At 41.3% G+C, this 13,061-nt stretch overlaps 1 protein-coding gene across 2 annotated transcripts in view; it reads left to right on the top strand.

Moving 5' to 3' along the window:
- Positions 1 to 13,061, top strand: part of mpp1 (membrane protein, palmitoylated 1) — a 121,239-nt gene that overhangs the window by 50,882 nt on the left and 57,296 nt on the right. For both annotated transcript variants that reach the window (XM_039766513.1, XM_039766512.1), the window contains exon 6: positions 5,611 to 5,807. In XM_039766513.1, coding sequence (XP_039622447.1) covers positions 5,611 to 5,807 — 197 coding nt within the window. The remainder of the gene's footprint in view (positions 1 to 5,610; positions 5,808 to 13,061) is intronic.

Raw genomic sequence — 13,061 nt, 5'->3', positions numbered from 1 at the left:
CACAGTTCACAATGTGTATCAGATCAAAAACCAGGCCATGAAGCTGAAGGAATAGCCTGCAGAGCTTCGAGAAAGGGTTGTGTTCAGGGACAGATCTATGGAAGGCAATGGAAGAATTCCTGCAGTATTTGAGGTTTCCAAGAGCACAGTGACCTTCATAAATGGAAGAAGCTTTGAACAACCATGACTCTTCCTAGGGCCAGCCACCCAGCCAAGCTGAGCAATAATGGGAGTAGAGTCATGGTAAGAGAGAGGTTACCAATAACCCAGTGGTGCACTCTTGCTGAGCTACAGATAATCTATGTTGGTAATGGAAGAAATGTCCAGAAGAAAAACAATCACTGCAGTATTCCACTGATCTGGGCTTTATAACAAAGTGACCAAACAAAATCCTCTACTCTAAAAAAGACACCTGGAAACCTGATGGGTGTTTGCAAAATGGCACCTAAAGGAGTTTCAGACTGTGAGAAATAAGAATTTCTGGTCTGATGAAACCAAGATTACCATCTGGAGGAAATCGGGCACTGCTCAACACCTGCAATACCATTCCAGTGGTGAAGCATAGTAGTGGCAGCATCATCATGCTGTGGGGTTGTTTTTCAGCAGGAGGGACTGAGAGAATAGTCAGGGTTGAGGGAAGGCTAAACGGAGCAAAACACAGAGGTATCCTGAATGAAAACCTGCTCCATAGCACTCTGGACCTCAGACTGGGCAAAAGGTTCACCTTCCAGAAGGACAATGACACTAAACACAAAGCAAATATAACACAGGAGTGGTTTAGGTGAACTCTGGCAGTGTCCTTGAGTTGCTCAGACAGAGCCAGGACACTTAACCCAATCAAACATCTTTGGAAAGATCTGAAAATAGCTGTCCACTAATGTACTCCATGTAGCCTGGCAAAGCATCAGGATCTTAAGAGAAGAATAGCAGAAAATGCCCAAATCCAGGTGTACAAAGCTTCTCATGTCATATCCAAGAAGACTCCAGGCTGGACTCGTTGACAAAGGCACTTCAATGAAGCACTGAGTAAAGGGTTGGAATATTTGTGTTAAAGGGATAGTTGCATCTCATATTTATTTATTCTTTTTAATTTGTTTTGGGATATCGAGTGTTGCTTGATATGGGGAAAAAGACAATTTACCAAAAGGCTGCATTATTACAAAATTAGAAAAGTGAAGAAGCCTGAATACTTTCTGAAGGCCCTGTAAATATAAAATTAACTCACCTTTTGTCCTTTTACAAATGGTCAAATCAGCTACAACAGTATAGTTAGTTAGTGTGATACATGCACAAAGCCTACAATGAAATGTGAAGAGCACACAGTGGATTGTGTAATGAAAAACGCTCTGCCTCTGGGATTCTAAGCCTAGCGCTTGATACTTTTTTCCAGTGTATTCTAAAGCAATACAGGTTCCCCTTTTTTGAATGCTATGGGTGGGAAAAAATGACTCAGCTACTCATTATAAGAAAATAGCAATTCATTGCTACTTGCTGTAGACTATCATTTGTGCCCTATTTTTAGAACAAACGAACAAATATGGAGTTAATTTTCTTGCAAATGTTGTTACTAATCTTTGTTTCAATGCAGTCATTCAGAAGGTATTAATTAATCACATCCATTCTGACTTGAATGGGTTTAAAATAGGCACGCATAGTACCGCACCTCGTGTGGTTTAAGTCCCCGCCTCGTCACTGTCATTTGTGGTTTTCTCAAATTCTCCTCTCATATGTGTGTTTTTTATCCTGCTGGTCATCAAGGTTCCTCTCACTTCTTAAGTTGTGTAGAATATTTTAACTGCCTGCTCCAAACTGCGTTTTTGAAGTGAGAGTGCCCCATTATTTATTTGTTTCTTGTTACAGATTTGTTTATGTTATTTTATTGGGTTGAAATTGGATAATTATTTTTTATTTCTTTTTGTTGTTTTTCTGTTGGTTTCATATGTGATTTTTGTAAATATGTGCTGTTGTTTTAAATGTAGGTTTGTTTCTTTTTTTTTATGAGTGGAGCCCTGGGGAGTCGGGCCACCCTGATGTCACCCTTCCTGAGCTCTCTGTTAGGTGATGTAAACTGGTATAGAAGGCTCAGGAGTGGGAATCATTTATTTAAAAGAGTTAATGTGAGCATTGCTGCTTTTAGTATAGGAATTTTATGGTTTTCTGATTATTTTCACTTTCTCTCAATAGTTCTGATTTCTGGACTATTGTTTTGACTTTGTTTGCTATGGATTGTCTTTTTAAGAAATGCGTTGTGCCTCTTTATGCTCCTTTGAGTTTTTGTGCCTTATTTTCTATTTTTTTAAAATAAATATTTGTTTTATAAAGATCGTTTGTTGCCCATTTTGTGCACAAACAGGGGTTGGCAGTGATTCTCTTCCTTGTGGGACTTTGACTTTTGTAGTTATTTTGCTGGTTCCCTACTTTGGGGCTTGCTCCCAGTGAACCAGCAGGTAGCCTTAAGGGCCTGGCTAATGTCAGGGGAGCCTCTGCTGGGCAGACCAAGTAGGATTTTGGCTTGCTATCTAGCCTGTTTTTAGAAGCCAATTCCATTTTGTCATCATGGAAACAGAGACCCGGGAGAACTTCTAGTTCCAGGGCATTGCGTGTATGTTGTACTTCTGGGTCGGTTGGACATCTAAAAAAATAGAAAATATACATTTCTGTAGCACCCACTGCTAGCACCCACAGAACCCAACAAGGCTGCCCCATCGGGACTACACTTCCTAGCATGCTTTGCCATTGTCCATACAGGTAGAGTCACACAGGGAGTGTATCAGAGGAGCATGTAGCCCTCGCATGGTTGTTTCTCCCGTCCTTCCATCACACTGGCATCTTGTACCAAACTCCTGACTTGTGTAGACGTTAGAGGGCGCTGTTGCCCCGTGAAACCCAACAGACAGATGCTCAGGACACAAGTTTAAAAGCACTGAGTAGAATTTTAATTATTTTCTTAAATATAGTGCCTCTAAAGCACTACATCCACCAAACACAATCAGTAAACACAATAATTCTGTCCTTCTCTCCTCCCACCAGCTCTGTCACAGTCCCTCCCAACTCTGGCTCCCTTGCTGGGTCTCCACCAGTCCTTTATATATTCCTTGACCCGGAAGTGCTCCTGCTCTTCTTCCGGGTCAAATGGCGAATCGTCAGTCCTTAGGCAGCCCAGAAGTACTGTGGGCTTCCGTCCTTCTGACTCCGAAGCACTTCCAGGTTGTAGGGGAAGTATGAGTCCCCAGGTCCTTTATGAGCGGCACCCACGGCACCCAACAGGGCTGAGAAAGCGGACTCCACGTCCCAGGATGCCCTGAGGGAATCTGAGGCACAGCTACCGTCCAGGGGAGCTGCCATCTAGTATTCTGGGGTAGGCAGTGTCCTGGAAAAGCTGCCTTTCTTCATTCTTCCAGTTCAGGGACATCCCGGCCGGATTGAGCTGCTGACTGTCTATCACACTAGGTATGGAATACCCTGCCACTGTTCTTGTTTACTTGACACCTGGGCCTCCTGGATAGATAAGGTAGGGGAGTCCATCCTAGTGCATGCCATCCATTACACAGTATACTACTCCTCAAGACCCCTTTCCCATCCTGAGACAACACAATTATAATATGTATTACTGATCCCTAGAAGGCCAGCAAAATGAAAAGATTACTAAATGATTTGGCAAGGAAGTGTCCAGCTTTACTTCCTACTGTTGTGTGGGGTTCAAATCCTTGTTTCTTGTCCTTTTTGTGACTTATTGATTTATGTTAATGTTACTTTTCTTAATGACTTGTATTATTCCTTGTTTTTTGATTTTGTCTCTAAGCTTCTGTTATGTGTATTGTGTTTTGTGAGTGGTTCCCCAAGAGTCTTGACGCTCTGCCCATCATCACCAGGGACTGCCCACAGCCCTATATAGGCAAGGAATTCCCACAGTTCCTGGCAGTTCAGTCAACCTCACTAGTGAGTCAGTGAGTTTTGTGTTTTTGCTGTGCTTGTGATTTTGTGATTTCTCTGGAATTTTTTTTTTACATTCTGCTCTGTTTTTTTGGCCATTCTTTGGATTACTGTATTGGGACTTCCTTTACTTTGGGTTGCCTTATTCCTTTGTGCGTCTTCTGCTGCCTTCTGTGCTTCACGGAAGCTTCATTGTTGCTGAAAAGCATTTTCGAAGAATAAATGTTTTTATTTTATAAACATCTGGTGTTTTTGGCTTATAAAGAGCTGGGGTTGATAAATACATATCCCCCTCTAGTGGCCATTTTTGGGACTCTCTTGAGTTTTGGGACTGTCGTACTAGCTGTAACACAGGGCATACCAACAGAAGCAATTGTAAGGAAGGAAGAAAATGAAAATAAGAGCAGTACATCGGCTATTTACAAAATTCCCTGCCCTATCTCCTCATCCACAGTCACAGATTACAATATAAAACACTCCACAAATAACAGTTATGGTAATGAAATTGACAATAAATGAAAAAAGTCCTTTAAATTTCCATCTGTACAAATGTTTTCTCCTTAATGTTTGTTATTGTGACGAGCAATATCTGTCAAATCCAGGAATGCACCATGTTTACGCACCGGGTCTGTCAGGCCAAATTCACAATCATTACATCTTGCCTGAGTTGTCTCCAAAGCTTGCATATTGTAATCTTTTTAGTTAGCCAATAAAAGGTGTCATTTTGCTTGACTTCTCACCACAATCAAAAAGGTAAAGGATCCTCCATTTCTGTAAGTCTTTCAGATTTCTGCAGAAGTGAACTTGGGTTCACCTGATGTCCTCATGTAGGTGGGGTACCTTTCCTAAATTCATGCAACTTCCTCATGTTCTTTCTGGTGTTGATGTTGTCTCCCTTCCTCACCTTTAACCTTTTTTGATATGGTCAGCGCCTCCTCCTCCTTGGGCCTCTGAGTCAGGTGCTACTTTCATGGTAGTCAATAGGCTTCCCATACTTACTCGAATTCTTTACTGTTTACAGAAATGATGAAAGCTACATGCAGACACTGACTCAAATTACAGTAATTCGACTGTTGCATCAGTTGGAGCTCTTTTAATGTGGTAGAGATATTGTATTTGCCACTTTTGTATTTCCCACAAAAGGAAAGTGTTGCATTAACTGGCAAGAGTTGCATGAATGTGTCCTATCAAGGTTGTATCGTTTCTGTCCACCAATATTATGATGATAGGCTCCACCTACTGGTCACCATCTAGTGGAAACAAAAACTAAGAAAATGAATGGCGCAAGTAAGATGGCACAATAGGTAGTGTTGCTACCTCACAGCCTCAGAATCGTGGACTCAGAACAAGGCCTGGCCACTGCTCCTGTGAACTTTGGATGAGGGTTTCTTCAGTTTATTCACAATCAACGTTAGGATGATAAGTGACTCTCAGTTGACCTGTTGTGAGTCTGTGTGTGGCCTTTGATTGACTAGTGTCCCGCCCAGTGCTGCTAGGACAGGTTCTGGACCACCTCAAAACTGTATTACACTTAAAATCAAATAGACAGATTTAATAATATCTTTAAGCAGCACCGTTGTGGCATTGCTGTATGTATCAACATATATGGCAGTTTAATGTATTTGGGCGTTACAATTGATTTTATATTAACTCCTTATTGTTTTCAAAATTACACAGATGTTCATGAGGGCCCAGTTCAACTACGATCCAAAAAAGGATGACCTGATACCATGTAGGGAGGCTGGGCTACAATTCAAGACTGGAGATGTGATCCAAATCATTAATAAACAAGACCCCAACTGGTGGCAGGGAAGGGTTGAAGGTGCTGAGTCCAGCTTTGCTGGGATCATTCCATCTCCTGAACTGCAAGAATGGTGAGTATCTCCATCTGATATGGCAGACATAACAGTGCAGTGTGATAGTGGCACCAAACATGTTTTCTAAGAACCTTACAATTTGGGATACTCTTGTAACTACAAAGCAATAAAGTTTAAAGAATTTGCCTCAGATATTTTATTTGTGCATTTTTAGGTACATTCACATATAATGAGAGAAGCACCTACTGTAAAAGCCCAATTCTGTTGTTTGTCCGTCCGTCTGTCCACATGAAATAACTTGGCCTCACGTGGACTAATTTTGTTGAGGTGTGGCACACTTAACCTTCAAAGAATTTATGGAGCTAGTCCAATTTCCATTCAGATTTTTTGAACAGATCGTGCTGTACGAAGTTTTCAAAATTTCAGAATTTTGACATTGAAAAGTATTGAAGAATTTGCGGACCCGTCCATCTTAAAACAGGGGAACTTTCTGTGCGACTTCAACAAAGAATTAGTTTACTGTTTCAGTTTTACATTGGGTGTGGTTGCTTGAACTTGTATATTTTGTAGTTTTTCTTTTGCTCGACTGATAACCCTCTTGGATTCCCAATATAAGTCAGTCAGACGGCGTGCAGAGCGCTTGTATACAAACAGCTCACACAGCAGCGCCCATCTTCTGCTGCATTAGATAAGTTAACCATAAGACTGCAAAAAAAGGTCACTTCTCTGGAAGTAAATGGAAGTGGAAAGCAGTTATGCAAGCATATATATGACTGAATTGATTGAACTAAACGATTATTGTAGAGAACTGACATTATAAAACTGCAACTAAATTGTGCTTGAATTAATTAATAACATCTGATATAAACACAAGACAGGTTTAAAAATGGGCAGTGGCATCGGGAGGTGGGAGACTTCAGTGGCCTAAACTCCTAATCTCTGGTGCCCAGCCCTTGATCTTTCAGTCCAACATATATACAAACAATCATAGCAAGCCCCTGATCTTCTTGCCTGTCATGTACCTTTCATATATAGTTGTTATACAATAAATCAACTCAGTTCAAATTTCTTACTTATTTGAATAATTTTAACGAATTTCAGTGTTTTAACTAATATTAATACAGGGAGATTCACTCGAAACAGGCCACAAATATTCTGTAATAACTCTCGCTAGGACAAAGCAATCTGAACGAAACAACATGTAATGTGCTCCTCAGTATATGGAGCTTCGAACAAGATATCTCTGTGTCGGAGCAATGGAGTATGCACTGGACAGCCGTCGCAACGTTTAACCTCCGTTTGCAACTCCTGGGTGCATACCGCCCGTACCCTACCGTAAAGTGCTGCTAAATAGTTTGTGTTTAATGTTGTCTACTAACACATGGAATTGAATTCTGTTATTGCTGTTACTTTGAAATATGATTGAATATGACTCATTGTTACAAAATGATAAAGTCCTCAGAAAAGTAATAACTGACTCTTGGATGAAGCAAATAAAAAAAATGAAATACACCAACTTTCATATCAGTTTACTTAGTCACCAAACGCACCTGAATGTCACACCAAGCCTACATTGTGTAACTTGTTTGAACCTCATTCTCCAATTTCAGGGGCATGTTCTGTCATATTTAATTAGATATATAATTTCCAGTACAGCTATAAGAAGGTGCAACATTTTGTTGATCTTTGTTTTGATTTGTAAAACTATTCTCACTAAGTGCTCCTTGAATGGAGGGAAGGACATTGAGGCAGTAACCAAAGGAGCGGAGGATACATGTAGATTCAGGTTATAAACTATGATGGCAGAGTCATGAGCTCCAAACCTGAAAGAATGCCTGACTCCTCTGGTGGTATAATTTCTTAACTTTCAAGTAGACACCCTTTTGGCATATTTTAGTATTTTTAGTCATAAAGTGTTGAACAAAACCCCCTGGGTGTTTAAGAAGCCGGCACAAAAGCTGACCTCTTGCTCTCTGTAAAGTCTGACTTTGCAGAAAGTGACTCCTATGATAGTACTGGAAATGAAGATTTTACTTTGAGCACTATTGGGTGTGTCTTACGAAATCATATTTAAATTCCTATCATTTACCGTTTTGTTGCAATCACCTCTTCTCATGATTTTCCTCATATTATAAGCATACATTCACAGCACAATAACCACAATTGGAACATCTGTGGAGATCTAAAAGTGGTGGAGATAGCAAGTCTTGTTGTTTAATTTGCTGTGCCAGAGATTCTCAATACATTAAAAAGAAGTGGCTGCTCCATAAGCATTTTGTTCCAGGGCAGAAAATTAGGGCACATAAACGACCCAGGGGCCTAGCATTCATACTTGGACTTCTTTCCTGGTGCAGTCAGTCATGACCTTTCAAAAGGTTTCACCAGGACATTGGAATGATTGAAAAGCAGTAGCAGGGCAGGTGGAATCAATGGATGTTGGCCAACTGTTGATAGACAGTGAAATGAGAAAAATCCGATGAGGACTACAATTAAAAATCAGCAGCAAAATATTTGTAGCTCAGTTGAGCTCAGTGGGTCAACATCATTAAACGATTAAACACACTAAATTCAATCAAAGATAATTTCATGTTTCTCCGAATTCCTACGTGATACAGTCAATCTGAAATTACGTTTGTGTTCAGCTTGAAGTTGTCTGTCATAATCAGGAAGCAAAATGTGTGACCCAAAGTTATCAGACACATATTTTTGGACTGGATTACGCTGTCTCCTCAATTTTATACAATTAGATTGGCTGAACAAATGTTTTACAAAACCAGTGCTTCTGGTGGCGTAATCTAGTCAGTTGTCATCTAAGCCCAGCCACTTCATCGTTGTGCATTAGCAAGTCTTCAGGTGGAGCCTCAGAACATTTTTTATTTTCTTTCTCACTTATGTCACTTTCAGTTTTATGTTTCTCTCTATGTAAATGAGTTCCATTATTATTGTCATTGTTACTATTATTTCTTATACAATTCAGGTACATTAGATTTTTACAAGCAGGTGACACCCCGACTCAGAACTGAAGACTTGTATGAAAGACTTTTGGTTTGCCATCAGGCCACACTGTTGTTTCACCAACAATGGATGAAGAAATAGTAAAACGTACAGATAGCCTTTCAGCTGACGTGTAAAATGCAGGCTCATCTACACTAATAAAAGGCAAAGCCCTCACTCACTCACTCACTCACTCACTCACTGACTCACTCATCACTAATTCTCCAACTTCCCATGTAGGTAGAAGGCTGAAATTTGTCAGGCTCATTTCTTACAGCTTACTTAACAAAAGTTGGGCAGGTTTCATTTCGAAATTCTACGCGTAACGGTCATAACTGGAACCTGTTTTTCTCCATATACTGTAATGGACGTTAGCTCGATGGCCGTTGGGGGGAGACTTTTGATCACGTGAACGTGTCTGAAAAAAGTGGCGTTTCCTGCACTGCAAAAATACTACAAAAATCGGGCAGCCGGCGCGCGCACACGTGTTGCTGTGCCGGCCTTTGAGACGCTGACTGCGCTTCTGCCTTAAGTGAAAGTAAACACTTTAATTTTTTTCCTCCTTCCCATGAGCTATAGCCCAGACAACTGTAAACACGGGATCCCATTTCAAGACCGCGGCAAACTAATATTAAGGCGCTTCGCACTTTCTTTTACACGTATACAATTATGAGGTCGGCAGGTCGGATTATGAAGACACGCACAGGAGTGGAGGACTGACAGTGCCATCCCGGACAGTTAATAGCAGGGCCGTCTCTCCAGTCTACACGAGACCCACCGCGATGCTCATATCGTCGGCAAAAACCTCTCTCTAGACTATATAAAAGAAAAAGGCAAGTTTCCTTTCTTTACACCTTTTTTCCTTTTATACCAAACCAAAGCCTTTCTCTCTTAACACTGCGGAGGACACAAAACTAATTTTCTTTAATTGCTGGTAATGCCGGTAAGGCACATTACCAGAGGCAGAAATTTGGACGTTCACATAGAAAATGTAATTTCTACACCACAGCCGTGGTGTAGCGCCTTTCAAAAGGGATCTACTACCGACAGATCATCCATATACGTTTTAGCTGCTGTTAGTACTACTTACCTGTTGTGTTACACCATCTTTAAAATGTAGTTTACCCGAAACCACTCCAGTAGTGCTCAATGTACCTGTACTTCTTAAAACGTTAATGTTTTACTGTTTAATAACTTATAGACTACATTTTATTTTTTTCCCTTGCACTCAGTAACCAAAGCTATACTGAGAAGACAGGAGGAGGGCTGGTGCCTCCTCCAGACCTCGAGGGGGCGACCGCCCTGGAGGCCTCGGGTAAAGAGCTGGGAAGCTCGACCCTGTAGGGACCCGGGGTTACCGCCAGGGGAACCCCAATACCAGGAAGACCCTAGACCTCAGCACTTTCGCCACACCCGGAAGTGCTGGGGGAAGAGAAAGCGGGGACACCCGGAGTGCTTTCAAGGAGACAGCCGGCACTTCCGCCACACTGGGGTGTGTCGGTGGAAGATTGCCGGGAACACACCTGGAACACATCCGGGTGCTTATTTAAAGGGGCCGCCTCCCTGCAGAAGGAACAAGAGTCGGGTTGAAGAGTGACAAGGTTTGGAGAAGGCAGGAGGCGGTCTGAAGAAAAGAGAGAGAGAGAGAGAGAAGAGAAAAGAAAGAGAAGGCATTGGATTGGCCTGGACTGAGGGGTATTGGGGATTGGTGAGCAGAACTGTAAATTAGAGATGAAAAATAAACGTGTTTTGGCTGACTTGAGTGTGTCAGCCTGTCTGTGTCCGGGGCAATGTTCACAATACATATATACATACACACACACACACCTATCTACATTATATCTACACACACATATATACATACACACACACACACACACACATATATATAATTTGTGTGTGTTTATATATAATGTAGATTGGTTTGTGTATGTGTATATATATATATATATGTGTATATATATTTATATGTGTATATGTAGATATTTATATAGATATGTATATATATGAAAATATGTATGTGTATATATATGTATATATGTATGTATGTGTGTGTGTGTGTGTGTGTATATATATATATATATATATATACCTTTGTATATATATGTAGACTCAAACCGATTATGACCGCACCAATCCAAGCTGTGAGAAAACAGTAAAAAGGAGGCGTGTCAGACGTTGTGGTACATTTTCTGATGCAGCTAGACGAAAATAACTTTGTGATGCTGCCGCCAAATACACAAAACAATTACTTTGACAATCATGTTACGTTATTTTTAAAATGTTTCCTTTTCTTTTTCATAACTTCTTTAACACACGACTTCTCTGCTGCGAAGCACGGGTATTTTGCTAGTATATATATATATATGACAGCAACACTCATAACAGTCACAAAACAATTACATTGACAATCATGTTACGTTATTTTCAAAATGTTTCCTTTTCTTTTTCTTTACTTCTTTAACACACTACTTCTCCGCTGCGAAGCGCGGGTATTTTGCTAGTTGGAATATAAAAGTGAACACTGTTATTCTACATAGCATATGAAATAAGGCTCATTTTCACATTTGTGTTCTTTTAGCATTTGCATTGCCAACCATTTCACACACTGTAACAGAGGGAGAGCGTACATTTACAGAAACACTTTCATTAAAGTGCTAATGATGCCTAATGACTGTGCCTACTGTGTCTACTGCGTTACGTGACAGAAAATACCAGCTGCTTTACTAAACAAATGCCCAAGGATATTGCTTTTGTTTCTGTTTGCCCTTTAACATTACTTTTTTAGGCTATTCAAGTAGTATAGTTTTACCCTGGGCTGCTTCATGGATCCAGTGTCCTCGGTCCAGCTGCTGCTCCCAGCCATGTGCAGTGGAGTTTGTGTGTTCTTGCTTTGTCTGTGTGGGTTTTCCTTCTACATCCCCAAGCCCGTTGTATTAGTTTAACTGGTGGTTCAAAGTGTTGGGTTTTGTGATGGTGGTGTCCAGGCCAGGGTCCTAACGATTTTGCTAAGGTGGGCTCTAGTCTCCTCCATGATCTCAAATTGCCTCAAGAATGTTGTTACTTTTGCACCTATTGTTTTAGCTCCCCAAGCCCACTGCAGGTTTTAACTACAGTTGCTTTGGACTGTCATTCTCTCAAATTACGCTATATAAATCAAAGTCTGCTTTAGTAAATGTCTTTTTTAAAGGTCTGTGCCAGGTCTTTGAGTGCAGCACTTCTGACTCCCAGGGGCTTCCTAAAGCAGATTTCTTTTCATTCTGATAGATGCACTCTTCAGGGCCATCTGACAAGTTCAGTCCACAGCCACAAGATATTCTAGTCACTTATTTAAAATGATGTTTGCTGTTGTAGTATAATGGCCATCTACAGCTATGAACATTCATTTCCAAGATGTGCTTCACCCCTTCAGGCCTTCACACAGTTGCAAAGGTGAACTTCAGCTTGGTGGGTCTCAGTTTATCACAAGACACCCACTTTCACTCAACAGGAGTTCTTAACAATGTCTAACTAAATTAACTATCACATCTTTAGGATGGGGTGGCACGGTGGCGCAGTGGTAGCGCTGCTTGCTCGCAGTTAGGAGACCCAGGTTCTCATCCTGGGTCCTGCCTGCGTGGAGTTTGCATGTTCTCCCCGTGTCTGCGTGGGTTTCCTCCGGGCTCTCTGGTTTCCTCCCACAGTCCAAAGACATGCAGGTTAGGTGCATTGGCAATCCTAAATTGTCCCTAGTGTGTGCTTGGTGTGTGGGTGTGCCCTGCGGTGGGCTGGCGCCCTGCCCGGGGTTTGTTTCCGGCCTTGAGCCCTGTGTTGGCTGGGATTGGCTCCAGCAGGCCCCCGTGACCCTGTAGTTAGGATATAGCGGGATGGATAATGGATGGATCCTTAGGATGTAGGAGATGACGACAGTACCCTGAGAACTTTCATACTGATGTAGGGAACACATAAGCTATTAAAGGCCTGAAGAAAGATCCCGGCTCTCTGAAGCTGTGAAGCAGCCATTTTAACCCAAGAACAACTGTAACAATCTACATATAAAGTAATACTCCACATACAAATAATTCATCCATTTTGTGAGCCTGCTTTTTCAAGCTGGGAATGCAAGGAGTGAAGGCCTGTTATAGCACCAATGGGTGTAAGGCAGGAGCCACCCATGAAAGGTAAAGTCCTGGTCCTCAGAGCTACGAGGAGCTTTTACTGTGCTGCTGTGCTGCCCATACTTTAATTGACGCATTTATATATTTGATGGTGGCATTCAAAATTATAAATGGAGCATCAATTAATCAACACACTTATCCAAGCATCTCCACACGTTCA

The sequence above is a fragment of the Polypterus senegalus genome, chromosome 10 (genome assembly GCF_016835505.1).
Source record: "Polypterus senegalus isolate Bchr_013 chromosome 10, ASM1683550v1, whole genome shotgun sequence".
NCBI lineage: Eukaryota > Metazoa > Chordata > Cladistia > Polypteriformes > Polypteridae > Polypterus > Polypterus senegalus.
Note: the sequence above shows the minus strand (reverse complement) of the source record. Positions and strands in the feature narration are given on the sequence as shown.